The sequence below is a fragment of the Mycteria americana genome, chromosome 6 (assembly GCF_035582795.1).
Source record: "Mycteria americana isolate JAX WOST 10 ecotype Jacksonville Zoo and Gardens chromosome 6, USCA_MyAme_1.0, whole genome shotgun sequence".
NCBI classification, from domain to species: domain Eukaryota; kingdom Metazoa; phylum Chordata; class Aves; order Ciconiiformes; family Ciconiidae; genus Mycteria; species Mycteria americana.
The window spans coordinates 46,859,077-46,875,854 of NC_134370.1; the positions used below are offsets into that span (position 1 = coordinate 46,859,077).

Below are 16,778 nucleotides of genomic sequence, written 5' to 3' on the forward strand. Positions count from 1 at the left end.
AACTTCACTCCTCATTTCTCCACCTCCTCTCCCCCTGAGCAGCACAGGAGGATAGGGAATGGGGGTTGTGGTCAGTTCATCACATGTTGTCTCTGCTGCTCCTCCCTCCTCACTGTTTTCCCCTGCTCCAGTGTGGGGTCCCTCCCATGGGAGACAGTCTTCCACCAACTTCTCCAGTGTGGGTCCTTCCCATGGGCTGCAGTTCTTCATGAACTACTCCAGCATGGGTCCTTTCCGCAGGGTGCAGTCCTTCAGAAATGGATTGCTCCAGCATGGGTCACCCACAGGGTCACAAGTCCTGCCAGCAAACCTGCTCCAGTGTGAGCTCCTCTCCATGGGCTGCAGCTCCTTCCAGGAGCCTGCTCCAGCACAGGTTCTCCATGGGCTGCAGCTTCCTTCAGGGCACATCTACCTCCTCTGTTGTGGGGTCCTCCACGGGCTGCAGTGTGGATATCTGCTCCACCATGGACCTCCTCCATGGGCTGCAGGGGGACAGCCTGCATCACAATGGTCTTTACCATGGGCTGCAGGTGAACCTCTGCTCTGGCGCCTGGAGCACCTCCTCCCACTCCTTCTTCATTGAACTTGGTGTCTGTAGGGCTGTTTCTCACATATTCTCACTCCTCTCTCCCAGCTGCTGCACAGCATTTTTTACCCCTTCTTAAATATGTTATCACAGAGGTGCTACGAGCATCGCTGATGGTCTCAGCTTTGGCCAGCAACAGGTCCATTCTGGAGCTGACTGGAGCTGGTTCTGTCTGACATGGGGGGCAGCTTCTGGTGTCTTCTCATAGAGGCCACCCCTGCAGCCCCCCACTACCAAAACCTTGTCACATAAACCTGATACAGTGGGTCAGAAGAAGAGATGTGGAAACTGAAATTCTTGAAATTACAGCTGAGCTCATAAAGAGAAAAGAGCTACAGACTAAGAAAATTCAGAATTAAGCTTATTTGATGCAACATTGTCTAAGATCTGTGATGCTAGATCTAAGATCTGTGATGCTAAGATCTTTTTCCATTGCAATTCCACTTTGTTTCCTAAAACTGTCAAGTTTCTAGGTCTACACCAGGTCTAACCAGGGATTTTTCCACATATACAAAAATGTATTTTGTGGTTATTGAACAGCCTTAACTTCCAGGGAGTAAGGTTTTAGTTGAATGCCTTATTTTATTGAGGCTTAAGCACCCTGGTGTCTTGGGATGATTTAGATGTGTGTGTGTGTGTGTATAGGAGTTGGTCTTGGTGAAGGTCTGAGGAGGACGCTAGGTTTGAGAGTGTTGGGCAGTGAGCAAGGTGCGGGAATACAAATGAGAGTGAACAAAGTCAACAGGAGGAGGAGGTGGGATGCAACGATGAGGCTGAGGATGAATAGACGTGAGGTGGAGGGGGGGAGTAAGCTGGAGGTAGCAGAAGAGAGGATGGATGGGAGAAGTTTTGAATTGAAGGGCATCTTGTGGTTATGTCCTTTAGACTGAAGGCCAAGCAGACTCCCTCAGTGGCATTGGCTCCTTAGGCTGATGTCTTAGAATAGGCAGCTATAACCAGGGAAATAAAAATATCTTTGCTGTGCTTGGGTATGACAGTGTAAGAGTGTATACGAGTTAATTAGGATAAAACATCTACGTTAGGACTGGACTTGACACGTGTTCTGTCACTGAAACTTGAACACACTGGTTTTAAGGTATCAGATGGGTTCTAGGTTTTTCTTCTTCAAATTGATAATCTTGACTTTCTGTTGTAGGGTTTTTTCCTCTGTAAATTGAACATGCTAACGCAATGATGCCTATTCATTTAAGGAGAGCCTGGGGACGAGTATAGTTTAGTTATCATAGTGACAGCAAAAGAAATTCTGTGCTCGCCACTTCTCCTCACATTGGTAAAATTTTGTGTAGCAGTGTTGTAACCTGGATGGTTGAAATAAACCAAGTCAAAAATAATCCTCCAAGCATCTGGATCTTGACTGTAGCGTGGCCCAGCAAACAGTTGCACTGGTGGGAGGTGGGGAAGGGGACTGTGGAGTTGCAGAGATGAAGATGTTGAGACCAGCTGTGCTGCCAGAGCCAGCCCATCATGCTGCTACACACTGGTGCATCTACACTGAGGGATGCAGGTTGCTGGCATTTATCCCAGTGGGGCACTAAGTGAAAGCTAATGTGAAGTTAAAGGTTAACTTTAAGTAGTAAATCACCACTAATTTTTTTTATAGCAGAAGCATCCTGATTAACCTCTAACTGCCTGCGATCCCTTGGCTGCAGAAGTATCAGCTGCCCATGCAGCTCTGCCTAAAGTAGAAAAATTAAAGCTTGCAAAAGGCTGGATTTGGGAAGAACTGGGGCTTCGGGACACTGCTTGTGGGGTATTTTTCATTTGAATATGTAAAGGATATGTAAAGTGCTCTTTAAAGCATTTGCATTCCGAAAATGTAATTTCTGTTCCCCTCTGTTTCACTCTGAGTCCATAGTAATTTTTTTTGTTTAATTTAGAGATTGTTAGCATTATGAATCTTTTCCTCTTTCATAGCCCTGATCCCATGCCATAGGGTTGGTGTAGCCCTGTGTTTTCAGCTGAAGCTACATGACAGTCATGTCAAGGAGGATCCTTGTAGTTTGGGTGCATCTCTTAAATAGGCATGAGCTTCATCAATGCCACTTAACTCTGTAACAGCAAAAGAGACTCTAAAACTAATGTAAAGTTTCTTTGCTTGTAATGAAGCTGGTTCCGTTTCCGCTTGCGCATCGGCAGTAAGTGAAAGCGAAGAGTTTTGTGCCCCCAGTTCATGTTTCAGGGGTGTGTTAATGGGGGTTTTGCCCTCGCTGCACACAGGCTTTATCTGAGCAAGAAAATTGGCCACAGGAATTTTGTGGTGATGCCTGTGTGTGGGAAGATGGGAGCTTGCTCTGACTCTCTGATCCAGGGTGCTTTGCACTGTGGTGGTTAGAAGAAAACACACTCACGAATGGATCATATTCGACACAGAGTTCTGTAGTCAATCTTTTCAATGAAACAGAAAGGTCAATGGTGCCGCCTCTATGCAGGCACTTTCCAGAGCAAAATGCTGCGTTAACTATAAGTTTCCTGATTTGCAAACACCCCTGTGGCCAAAGGATTGGATTTAATAGATGAACTTTTTTGGAGCGGTATGTTTTTTCAACCTTCACTTTATTTCAGTGAGTATTTCTTTCTTTTTTTTCCCCCCTTCTGAAGAAGCTAATAAGTAAAAATGGGAATAAAATCAAGTATTCTGAAACGTCTGAGCTTCTGAGCATTTTTGTGCATGTGTGAATGTGACTTCTGGAAGAAAACCCCTAATGAAATGTGGCAGGCAAACCAGAATTAAAGAAAACTTGTAATAAATAACTCTTGATTAAAGTGTAGGTTATGGGAGTATATGAAAAACAGACATTACACAACTCAAAATCATATCCTGGTAACATGCTTTAGAAATAACTGACTAATGAATGTCTCAAATTGCTGCCAGACTTCTTTGAAGAGTCATGGAAAAGTAGGAGAGAGATAAAAATGTGACATCTGGAACCAAGTTACAATTTCTCACACAAAGCAGAAGAGTTGCAAAAGAAAAAGCCACTCCATCTCCAAGATGAAGCCTTCAGTGGGGGACCCCAAATGCAGCTGCCTGTTTACTCCTGACAAATGCAGCAGCTCCTGGTGTAAAATGGATGAGTGGACCTTCCTGCAGTGCCCCGGGCAGGATTTCTGGCCTCACATCTTCTGCAGGTGTTAAGAAAAGGATGAGCATGAAGATGCTGATTATAACTTTTTCCCTCCACTGAACCTTTTTCAGCTCTACTGTATTCCTTGGTTGATTCAATGGAAAAATATAACCTGCCATTTTATTACCCAGTTACTCAGTCCTGTGTGGTCTTTTTGCAGTTCTTCACAGTCAGCCCTTACCTGTGACATGCTGAGGTTATGATCATCAATCTTTGCCATTCCACTGCTTGTTTCCCTTTCCCAGATACTTTGAGAGTATTTTGAAGAGCCCAAATCCCAGCAGAACTTCCTGGGGACCTTCCTCCATCAAAGAACTGACTCTTTATTCCTTTCTTGTACTTATTTATCCATGCAAAAACCTTCCTCTCTGATGCCACAGCAGCTTAGTTTCCTTAAAATCCTTTAGTGAAGGGTGTTGCAAAACCCTTTTGGAAGTCCAGGTAGCCTGATCCATCTGCAGGTCAGATCTTCCTTACCCACATGGTTGTTGACTGCTCTGGAGAGCTCAGATGGGGTTTGTGAAGCAGGAAGGGAGAAGCTGCGTTGACTTTTCCCAAGTTCAGAAGTAATGCTGGTTAAAGATGACAGTTTTCTTTATTCTTACTGATTTATCCTTGTGACTCATCATGCTTCATTTTGCCTGTTTACTCCCTAACTTCTTGTCTTTTCCATGAGACGATCTGAACTCAGAGGTTTGGGCTGTTTTTTTTGCCCCACCCCCCCCCCCCCACCCCCCACCCCCCGCAGAGTGTGGTGTCAGCATGGGAATCCTTCCAGCTTCTTCCCCGGCAGATGCAGATGCAATAAATTCATTTAGCCATATCCTCGCCGAGTCTTGCTGTTTATTCCCATATTGTGTGTATACACTCTCTGGCAGGCTTCCTGCTCCTGCAGAGCATGAAGAAGATAACCACTAGTTTTGATGCCTCTTGCTAGCTGTCCCCCAAACTTTTCTGCCGTATGTTAGCATATTTTTGGTCCCTGCTGAGCCTTTCACGGAACAAGGGAGGTGATAGGAGCTGGCTGCTCTTCTGCTGTAGCCTGCAGGTCCCCAGGCAACAGTGCCCAGGCATGGAGCCCATTAAATATCGGGCGATTTTAGCATATTTTGGATCCAGCACAAGCATACACAGCAGTGAAAATTCAGGTTTTTAACATGTGCTGATTGCCAGGGTGCCTTTGGGGGCAATGGCATGCTGGAGAGGAAGAGGTGAGCCCCAAACTGTATCTTTGCAGACTTAAAATCAAAACTAAATTGGCTTTAACAAGGCAGGATCTGGAGAGAAAATGTTTCTTGCTAAGCTACAAGGGCAAAGGTCCTTTCAACTTGTGGTTGTGCTGAGTCTGCCTTAAATACTAGGCGGGATCAAAGCAAGAAGAGTCCTTTTTTAACAACACCATGAAGTTAAATTTCCCATTGCAAATCTAAACCTGGTTAGAAAAAAATGCCATAAAACACAATAAAACTGCCCTGAACATTAATTTCTTCTTGTAGCTCTTATTTGGAGATTTGAGAGAGCTTTGGAGAATTTGAGGTCCCGCTCAGCTCCTCGCAGGGAGGTCCTGGGGCCTTTTCTATTTCCCATTTTCCCATTCCCATTTATATTTCACGGCTCAGACCATGGCTCAGTAGCGCTGTTTTTCTTTGCTGAAATTAGGGGGCTCCTCCAGCATTTGGGGAAGGGCTGAAATACTCTTGAGTTTATTTGAATTGCATTTGGGTGCATGCATGGGGGTCCTACAATATGGTTTCTTCCACCCATTTCTCTCTTTCCTTGGGGAAACCTTTTCTTCTCTAAACTTCAAGTTGCAACATGTCTCAGATCACGTGTCCGAGGCTTTTGATGTGTTTGGCAATTTCTGCAGTTTCCTCCTTCGAGAGCCTAATTTTTTATTCCCCTCCACCCCATGAACCTTTTCAGGTTTGTCATAGCTTTGCATTGTATTATAAATGATGCTTTCTATTACCTGCAGTGTTTTTGACAGTTCCCTGATGGATGTTATATAGTGGAGCATCACAGAGATGCTGTATGAAATAGCAATGGTATAGAAAATGGAGTTGGCCCTTAATTTTATTTTATTTTTTTGTCAGATTTAAGGGCTTCTGTCCCTGGTTTCTGCCGCGGTTGCCAGCAGTGAAGTCTGCCGGACTTAGTTTGGTCCGTCTGTGTGGGCACATGCTATGTCAAAAGCTTTGTTTGACCATGTAGACATACCTTCTGGTACAACTTCTCACCATCTCTGACCTAATGAGCCCCGTAACCTTCTTTAACCATAGTGGAAGAAATGATGTAGTTAAATTATGTGATTTGATAATCCATAATTAGCTGCTTGCTGTAGTTCATTCTTAAGCTAGACTTAGGGTCAGAGGAGTAATTTTGCATGCGTTTATTAATGACAGAAGAGAGTTTGGACTCCTAGAGGGCTCAAGGCTGGAGGGCTGGTATTTATTCCAGCTCTACTCCTGCTTAGGCATCAAGTAATGTGCATCCTACAGAGGATGAGTAGCTGCTCCTGGGCTTTGAAGGAATACAGAAGAGTTGAGACACCTGTGAAAGGGAGCAGAGGTTTGACAGCTGTTGAAAATGGGAAGATACATCCACATAAAAAACTTTACATGTCAAGTAAATGATGATGCTTCTGCAAAGCTGTATTGCTAGTAAGTATGGCCCTTCTAAGGGTAGAGAAAAAAATGGATTTCATAAAGGGTGCAGAAACAGGGAGAGAAAGAGTCTTTGCATAATTTCTAGTTATCAAGAAGTTTCTATAAGAGTATCATAGCACATGTGGTTTGTGATCTTTGAAAGTTCGGATTTCATCTGGTCCAAAAAAATTTTTCAAGAGACACAACTGTGGGTTTGGTGAGGAAGGCTGCTGCATGTCAGGACTGCACTGCGTTCAGCAGTAAGGGTTTCGAGTTGGGGTATAACGGAGTTTTCCTGCTTTTTTGGGGTGATTTTGGTGCAAGGTGGGGGCTTGTTGAGAGAAGTGCTTTCCTTCTCAAGTGCCTTAATGCTGAAATGAAAGCAGTGACGAAGCAGAGCTAAGAGGGGAAATAAACCACAGAGGACTTGGTTTAAGAATGGAGAGTGTCATTAGGAATGGCTAACTGTGGAAGTTGTTAGGATTGTTGTGGAAAAAGATGATAAGGAGGCTAGCTGAAGAGCTTCGTAGAGTTAATGCTAATATTAGAGGAATGTGCTGTAGCTTCCTCTAAACCTGAAAGTTTTCTAGGGTGAATTGGGGTGGGGGGTGGGGGGGGTAGGCAAATAGAGAATAACTAACTAATGTAACCTTTCTTTCATCAGACGTGTCAAGTGTGCCAGATGATGCTCCCCAACCAGTGCAGTTACTGCGCTCACCAGAGGATCCACGCTCACAAGTCTCCATATTGCTGCCCGGAGTGTGGAGCTGTCTGCCGCTCCGCCTATTTCCAAACTCATGTCAAGGAGAACTGCCTGCATTACTCCCGCAAAGTTGGATTCAGGTTTGTGCAGCTCCAGAGGGTCCGTGCCGAGACAGTGAGAGGGAATGGGAAACTTGGATTTAGATCTTTGGAAATGTGTCTTCCTTTACAGCAGAAATGAAAGAGGACGTAGCCCGGGCGTGGCATGGTTTTCTATGACCAAACACATTTGAAATGGGGAATTACTAAATGGATTTAAGAGGAGGTTTCTGGGAGCAGAAATGATTTTGAGGCAGCTTTAAGCTGAAAGATGCTTGTGTTGGCTTCAAGTTGCAGACGGGCGTCTCAGGATTGAAATTTACAGCAAAAAGATTGCAAATCTTAATCCTCTAAATCTCTTTAAGGTTTGAACTTATATTCATGTCAGTTATAATGGGCTGAGGGATGTGTGCCTTCACAAGAAGGGCATAGATTATTTTCTTGTATGCCCCTAGAACTCTCCAAACACTTCTCATGAACTGAGACAGATGGAGGAAGGCTCCCAAGGTTCTGGATGTGGTGGTGTGTATATGTGTGTGTTGGCTTTTCTCCAACCAAATTGATTGCTTTAATAAAAGACATTATTTTTCCCTACAAGCCTTTCCTCCTTGGCATGTTTAGATCACCTCAGCTGCAGCACAGCTCTTAAGACACAGACGATTTGCTTGGGAGATGAGACTAAGTGACCTTTTAAGATTTCTTAAAGTTCTGTTTTTTCTCCGATTGCCATTAAATACTCTGAAATTTAAAATGAATAGGGCAATTTCTGCTCTTGGAGCTATTCTTCTAAGATGTGTGCAAATTCAGGAAGCCTCCACTGTGTGGTTTGTTCTGAAATAACACTTAGTTTTTCAAGGGCTTTTTCTTTCAACCGTGAAGACAAGAGACACATAACAAACCGATTCTGAGTTTAATTATATACAGATAAGGTTTTTTTATGTGGGATCTGATCTGAGGGAGCACGGCCCACAACAAAGAATTAATTCCATTGCAAATTAAATGGCTGTGATAATCGGGATGTTTGAAAATGAGTTAATCTGAGAGAAGGAGGAAAGCTGGAAAAAAAATGTTTTCCCTGAGATGGAAAAATGGGAATGGAGTAGAGGTCAGAAAACTAACCATGGGTTTGGTGCAGTTCTTTGGACTTCACTGGCACCTGAGAATCCCAAATGCAGGCACAGCTTCATCATGCTGAGCTGCTTGTGCAGCATCCCCATCCCCATTGATGCCTCAATCAATAATGTGTCACAGGGTTAGGCTGGCCTGAGCTGCATTGTATAGGAAACTCAGTCTTTTAGCAGTGATCCAGTGCAAGTCCTTTATCCTCTATTTCCAACTGATGGGCTTGCCGTGTACAGCAGAGCTTGGTCCTGAGTCTTATGTGTATGACCTGGCATTTTTTTTAAAACATTATTCATTCCAGTTGTATTACAGTAATATCTTTATGATGCCTTAATCCTTGTCAGCAATGAGAGCTTCCATCCATCTACCAATGTCATTAGCAAATATCTGCTTTCTGTGCCAGGGACATTAATGAAGATCTAAACAAAGACAGAGCTTAGGAATGATACTTACGAATTTTTTAGTTTTACCCAGCTCTCTAGAAGCTAAATTTATTTAACTTCTCCTCTAATTCGCATCTGCTCAAGCTCATCTGTGAAAACTGAGTCCACCAGACAGGTGAACTTCTGGCTGTGCCATCCTTGTTATCCTGCCTGTCTGTGCTGTGGAGTTGATGTCATTGGCATTGCCAAAACCAGAAGAAATACATTTTAGTTGCAGAACTGCACCTAGATAATCCGTGGCATCTGCACTGTGGTCCCGTAGCGATTTTACTTCTTTTGTTACTCCCAGAGCTGAAAAGCCGAGGAGTTCTTTTAAATCCTTCCCAGGATCAGCTCGACTTTTGCTGCTTCTCACTATATCCCTGTTTTTCTTGAATTTCTGATGCATAAGTTTGCTTTTGTTTTTGTGATCAGTCCTTATTCTGTCTCCTTTTCTGCTAATACCCCAATGTATTCAATTAAGTTTGGAATAAGATTGTTTTATTTGGGTTTTAGTCATGGCTAGTGATTACACTGAAAATGAGAAAAGTCTCCTGCAGTTAAAAATTAAAATCAACAAGCCTGTCCTAAATGCTCCTTTCCACTTGGTTCCAAGTGTCACCTCCCCACCTTTTCCAAGCACCTTCCAGCTGTCCCCACTGATCTGGGACTCGTTTTCTTGCTCAGTGCCATCTGGAGAGTTGAGGGGCTGGAAGGTGATGGCATAGGAAATGTTTAGAGGGTTAAGACAACATCTTGTATCTTTATCTTCTCTCAAAGGATGCTTTCCAAGACTTTTACACAAGCCCTCCTTGCCCTGAGGCTATCTGAGAGTCTTCTCTTGCAAATTATTCTGCCCCCACCCCCCCGTGCTGGGGAAATGATAGCAGAATTTGCAATTTGCAGAAATTACATGGCAAGCCTCTGACATCCTCCATCCACTTTGTTCTGCTAATTAGTTTACTTTATCAAACTTCATCCTTCTGGCACTGGGATTCATGATTACAAAGTGGCTGTGGTTTAAACTTCCATTTACTGTAAATTAAATTAACTTGTGATCATTTGACCCTGAGTTAGTATTTATTTCATCCCTAATTCTAAATGAAGTACTTACTGAAACCAGGTGTTAATGCAGAACCATCTCTTGTTAGTTCAAGGAGTGTTTGTGGAAGAAGCCTGTCAGATATTCCTGGATGTACCAGCCAGACCTTACTGTCAGTATTAGCATTTGTTCTTCCATTTACACTTGGGGAACTTATTCTTCTGTAATAACACAGTTCCTGGTGTTACTATACTATAAAGTCTCTCTCCCTGTCTCACGTGAATGAGGATCAGGCTTGAAGGCAGAGCTACCCGAGCAGAATGTTTTCATGCTTCCCCAAAGATGACACCAGCTGTTGTCACCACTTCCCTCTCTAAATTTAAGAAAACAGCATTTCTGTATATATTTTGGGGGGAGAGTGTTTGGCTCCTTCAGGCTGGCTTCTGCCTAATGATCTTTTGAAGTGTAACTTCAAAGCATGGGCTTGTTTCCTAAACACTGTCAGGAGGCTTGTTCAGAGGGAAGGATAATCTAGCGGCTTGTTTGTTTTTGATACAGGCTTGGAGCTCTTCCAGTTGCTCGATAGCTGGGGTCCATCTGTGACAGCAGCGTCCGTGCTGCAGTGCTGCTGAACACACAAACCCTAATAGTGCCACAGACAAACAGCAGACCTCAGAACGAAGGAGGAAAATACTTATAAGGCGGCTTAGCTCCAGGCTCACTGGAGGAAGTTATCCCTTACGTGTCTCTCGCATTCTAGTAGCACAAACATTGGCCCCCGGATTGCCTGGCCAAGCTCCTCCACTGAAACAGTCTGTACGTGCAGCACTGGCTTAAGTGGAGATCTGCTGTTAGCTATTTTGATTGAATCTTCTTAGGAGATGCTATTCTGATCCCAGATCAGCATAGGTGCTCCTATGGGCATGGTAAACCCCACAGCTGGTGTGGACAAGGCAGGCAAGGGCAGGTGTCTGCATCCTTATGTGCCCCTGTAGTGTTGGAGTGTGGCTTCTCTCAGAGCACAGCGGGTGGGTGCTTGGGAGGAGTATTAAAGCTAAATATAGTACGGCTGCCAGTTGTCGCCATCCTGGGGAAGCATCAGGCAAAGCCTGTCACAGGAGTGTGCTGGGAGGAGAGGCAGGCTGGGACCAGTGGGGTGACCCTGGCTCTCCTCCTGGCCCTGGGTCTATGTTTTCAGCTACCGAGAAGCATCCTTTGGCGCAATCTCTGCTTCTTCCTCTCTCTCCTCTTGGAGCATCCCCTCAGCTCCCAGACAAGCACTTTCCAGGCAACACCTGTGTCTTAATGATTTTAATGAGCTTAATCAGTTCCTTGTGTGTTTCTGTTGCTGTTTTCAGTATCTTTGCTATTGCTGTCATTATTTTCTAGTGCTTAGTGGAACATGAGAAGCAATTGTGCAGGGTTACTGAAGATTTCCTAGCTGAATATTCTTTTTCTGTTTATTTTTTACTGGGGACTGACTGGTATTTATGCTGCTTATTGCTACCCAGAGATCTCATCAGGTACTTTTACTTTAGTTCTTCATCTTTAGCTGTGGCGGAATTAGCTTTCACAGATACAGGGCTGGCATTTTGCTGAACTCCATCTTCCTTTATTCTTTCTGAGTTGTTTTAGTCTTAGTCTCTGAAGGCTTCTTTTATAGGTCTTGTTTGCTTGTCACTACATCTAGTTGTGAGATCTGCCCAGCTTGTGAATTCCTGTATCGTATTCCTCCTTGACTTTTCCACGTTGCTATTGAAGAGACTAAACGAGGACCCGCCGTAGCCTGGTGCTTACCTCCATCTGCACCACTTTGCGTGTGTGTTGGAAGCCACACTGTGGTTGTAACTCAGCTCTTTCTTTGTACATCCCCCAGGTGCATCCATTGTGGAGTTGTCTTCATGACCCTCGCCATGTTGAAAGTGCACATCCATGAGAAACACTGCGAAGTCTTCCACAAGTGTTCTTTTTGCCCAATGGCCTTCAAGTCAGCTGACAGCACTACAGCTCACATGACCAGCCAGCACCCAGCAGAGCTTCACAAGACTACTCAGTAAGCATTTTGGGTTTCTCTCTTCTTCTCTTTTGCTGGGTAGCTCCAGGACTCCCCATTTCCCTCTGAATTTTTTTCTATTTTCGGTTTCTGTCCTCATATGAGAAGACCTGCCACTTTGTCTGCTGGCAGGGGTCCGTTCCTAGCCATAGTGTGCTCTCCTTGGTATGAATGCGGTCTCCTTGGGTAGGAAGAGAGTAGTTTGGGCAGGGAAGAGCTGAACATCTGTAGAAGTATCTTAATTGTCACCTCTTTGTCCAGCAGGACCCAGAGTGGCACCTCTTGGTAGATGGCTCCAGGGTAACTGCTGCATCTGGCACTCAAAAGGAAGAGGAGAGTTATGCCATGCAGCGTTGCCCCCAAAAATCACAAGAGAGAAGCCTCCTGTTTTTTCTACTCTGTAGCTTTCCCCTCCAAGCCTTGAGCTACTGCCGAAAATGTGTGCTTTAAGGGAGGAACTGTGGAAAGGTGGGATTGAAAGTAACGTGTAGCTAGCTAGTATACTTCGAGTTTGCTCCCATCTGTCTGCGCTTACTGACACACACACGTAGGTAGTTATGCATATGCATAGAAGTAAACTTATTTTTAGAAATCTGTGGTATGTGCCTGAGGCATTTTGTTGTTCTTCCCAGTTGAGTTAATGGTTCAGTTGTCCACGTGGGTGTGTGTTGACAATACATTGAGAGCACAGCCCTCCTCAGAAGCCCATCCCTTTCTGAAGTTGCTGAAATAACTTTTTCCACTGTCTTCTTAAGACCGCTACCGAAGAGAGACGAGTTTATTTTTTTTAATTGTTCCAGGGTGATCTACAAATGCTCTTGTGAGACGGTCTTTAACAAGAAGAAGCTGCTCCAGGAGCACTTCCAGCAGAACACCAACAAATTGTTAGTGGGAGTGTTCAAGTGCCCACATTGCCAGCTGGTGTATATGCAGAAACAGCAGTTGATGCAGCACGTTAAGGTAGGTAACTCCCACCACTTACTGATACAAGGTCCTATTTTTTGAGTTCACAGAGAGTTTACATCAACTATGTGAGGAAACTGGTTGAAGAAATGGAAGGTTCTTGAGGAATGTATTAGTGGAAAAATAGACTACAATGATTTACAGTATTATCTGGAAACATCAGTGGAGCATTTTGTGTTAGTTGGTAATAATGCAGGCTTATTAGTATATACTAATATAGTTACTCTCATCTATACATAATTTAACCTTATAACAAAGGCTTGTTTTATACTGGTAAATCTTTTTTATTTTTAACTGTTCTATATTAAATCCAAGGAAGTGATTAAACCAGGGCAGGAGCTTTATCTTTGGTTGGGAGACAGGGAGAAGTATTCTCTGCCCACGGTGTTACTCAATTTATATAATGAAAGCTGAATCTCCCTCTTTTGGATACTCACCTAGAGAGCTTTGGCCCCCTTGCAGCTGCCTTGGAGAGAGGCTGCATGGCATTTAAGGCCCCACTTCCCTGGCTGCTCCACTTGCCTGCAGAACCACACAAGATTGCAAGAGGGCAGTCACAGAGGCAGAAGTGATGGCCCTGGAGGTACCAGCCTTCGGGAGGTGGGACCCCCGCCTTGTGTGCATCCACACTGGCACCACTCAGGCTGCTCCAGAAGATGGTCTGAAATGGATAGTTGTGTACAACCCCAAAACTTGGTGGAAATGGTGGTCTGGAGAGTGCTTTGAACTTGCCCTCCCTCAGTAACCACTTATATTGCAATAAGCACTGCAATAATCTCACTATCATTCATCACTCTTTTATACATATGAAAAGCCGGTTATTGTCCGTTTGGTGGTTGTTTCTAGCGGGATGTGTGTGAGGACTTGCAGATCTGATTATCCCAAGAATGCGTGGGCACCGCATTTTTCTGTTGTCTTAGTATGTTTCTATGTACAGTGTCTAACAACATTGCTGTGGAAATCCTCTGAGAAGTTTTCTTGATGACATTCTGAAGAAAGAGCTTGCAAAGTCTTATTTCCCTTTGATTAGAAAAAAAGTGACATAATTTTTTTAAATCAGTGACTTTATTTTGTTTATACTTACACTTAAAAAGCAAGAAGATTCATCAGCTCACTCCTAAAAGCAAAAAACATTCAAAACTACTTCTTTGCTCTCTCCCCCCATACCTTTAACTTGCAAATCTGGAAATACTTTGCATGCAGTAATGAAGTAAAATTTGAAGCCCTCCTGTGAAGCTGATGATTGCTAATCTTCCTGTGTTATAGCCAGGAAAATGGAGTCCAGATTAAGGCTTGGACCTTCAAAGAGGCATTCAACCCCAATGCTAAAAGACAGGCTTGAGTTGAGGTACACAACTTGTTGCAGCTCATTTGCAAATCCCACCCTAAGGGACCTGCCTGCAGCAGTTTGTGCACCAGCACCCTGACATCTCCACTACAAAACTTTTGTCGTTTAACCATGAGGCAGTATTTGTCCATCAACAGGTCTTTGAGGTGGTAATTGAAGAAGGCTTTTTGGCTGTGGCAGGGTAGTAATTGCACTAGCCTATCTCCTCTCCTATCAGATCCTGCTCCTTTATGCAATATAGAGTTTATAGTAGGTGCTGTCTAATTTGCTCCTCCATGCAAAATAAGGAAACTGTGTGCCTTCTCATCTTTCCTGGCTTTCCATTGTTAAAGCGTAAGAGTAGGAGTTAGAATGTCTGGTTCCTGTTATTGATTCTGCAGAGAAGTCAGTTCATTTTTCTGTGCTCCTTTTTTTTCCCCCGCCAGTGGTGTAATAAGAAGACAAATAGAGTAATGGGTACTAATGTACTTTTTTCTTATAAAACACTCTTGAGATTTCCAGATGGGGAGAAAGGTGAAGTGTTCCTGTTACCCTAAATAGCTGGTAATGCTGTGGAGCACTCTGCTGCCATTGCATGAAAGAGCTTCTGCAAACATCAGCTGGATCAGGTGCAAAGCACATAGGTGTCTCAGATGAGACGTTGTGTTTTGAAGTTTGTTTGGTGTCTAACCCAAAGACACCAAAGACTTCCAAAGGCCTGGGGCCTTCGTGTGTTGAAACTTTACCCGTTATTAATTACTGTGCAAAATTAAACCTCTAAATTACCCTTTTGTGTGGATGAACTGTTGTTGTTCCTAGGGGACTTTCTTGAGGTTTCTTTGGTATGTTGCTATTTTATTTGCTTTTGCTTTCCCACAGCTCTTAATTTCTGGATTATTTCCCTTATGTTCAGTTTTCTTTGTTAAAATAACTTTTTGGGGGACTTTGGATTTTGGTCTGTTGAACAACCAAAGAGCCTGGAGATGTATTCCTTAAAAGGCTGTTTTCTGGCTTTATGCTTGCTTTTATTTGTCAAGAGCAAAGTTTTGAACCATGAAAATGTACATAGCAATAGGTATTGTGAAATTGAGGAAAGTAGGGTTGGAGAAAATGAGAGGTTGTCTCTTCGTGTCCCTTGAGCAAAAATGAAGCAGCTTTGGAGCCCCCAAGACAACAGCAAACATTTCATTCAGAGCTTACCAAAGCAATGTGTTTTTAGAACTTAGGCTCTTGAAATAATGACAATTAACATTTCTCTTCCATTACATCTTCCCTGTTTAACTAGAGTTCTCAGAGCTCATCCAAAACGTTAAACAGGCAGCACCAAGGAGCTGCTGTTGTCATGCAGGAAACATAAATAGAAGCTTCATGTTTCTTGGGAAAATCTCTTGCTGGGGAAAGCACTAGAGCTGGCTTCAAGGGGAAATACGAAGATATGCAGGAGCAAGACATCAACATACTGTTTTGGGGGGCAGGAGCTTAAATTAATTATTTAAATAATAAATGTTATTTATTTATAAATGAGGCTGTATAATATGAATTACATATAAATGTTATGTGTGATTCCATTATTATTGTTATCCAGGGTGTTCATGGAGTCCCCCAAAATCCTGAGGAGCTCTCAAACTTTCGACAGAAGTCTGAGAAGGCATCAAGGAACCAGGTTCATACCCCATCAAAGGAGCTGTCGGTAGCCAACGGGACTTCACACTCCCCTCTGCTGAGGAAGGACATGAGGATGGAAGGACACAATCCCGAATCCAAGTCCAGACTGAGAAGAACTGGTTGGACTTGCAAGGAATGTTCACAGTGGATCCCTGATCGGGAAACCTATGTGTCCCACATGAAGAGAAGTCATGGAAGGGTAAGGACTCAGATGAAACACTTCAACTAGGTAACAAGATATTTTTAGCAAAAGAGTCTGATAATCGTTAATATTTGGGGCAAAAAGAAACCAAGAATCTGTCTGCCAGCTCACTGAGGAGTAAGCTCAGGGCCAGAACAAAAAAAAATGTAGCCTGTTGTAAGCACACTTTCTGTCCTTGATCATACACTCTACAACCTGCGTACCTCATCCTCTTTGCTGTTCCTTCTTCCACTGCACCTAATATCACGCGTTCTCTTCAGCTCATTTGGGTAAGTGGATGGAAAGCTGTGTCTTCTCCAGTCGCTGGTTCAACAGTCTGATTTAAACTATGTACACTCAAAGTTACAGAAGGATATACAGTTCCTCTAAATGATGTTGGATTGTCTGATAGATATCACTACATCTAACTGGGGAACAGACTCATACAGTGCACAGAGCTATCATTATAAGAACTGTAAATCTCAATTTTGTTGGTTTCATCCAGCTCAAGCTTTGTGTTGCCTTGACCTACTTCTGTCAAGCTGATCCTTGTTCGCTGGCAGAACATAGGCCAAGATGCTGTGTGCAGCCAGATTTCTTAGTACTTTGGCATCAGGACTTCTTGTTTGATATACTGAGTGACCCTTCTCAAGGCCTATGAGCAGAGGCTGTGGAAATCTGGATCATCATCTTTGACTCCTTCTAGCTTGACTTGGGGAGTGCTGGATTGTCCATTTGATAAGTGTCAAGAGAAGAAGATGGGGGCAGGGTGAGAATGCTGGATTTTCCCATTTGAATTCTGTAGAAGTAGGAATTTTGCCAAAT

General features: G+C 43.6%; 1 protein-coding gene across 2 annotated transcripts in view; it reads left to right on the forward strand.

The window, feature by feature from the left end:
• ZNF592 (zinc finger protein 592) overlaps positions 1-16,778 on the forward strand; it is a 40,590-nt gene that overhangs the window by 17,521 nt on the left and 6,291 nt on the right. For both annotated transcript variants that reach the window (XM_075505522.1, XM_075505523.1), the window contains 4 exons: positions 7,042-7,220; positions 11,641-11,817; positions 12,618-12,777; positions 15,693-15,971. In XM_075505522.1, the coding sequence (XP_075361637.1) occupies positions 7,042-7,220; positions 11,641-11,817; positions 12,618-12,777; positions 15,693-15,971 (795 nt within the window). The remainder of the gene's footprint in view (positions 1-7,041; positions 7,221-11,640; positions 11,818-12,617; positions 12,778-15,692; positions 15,972-16,778) is intronic.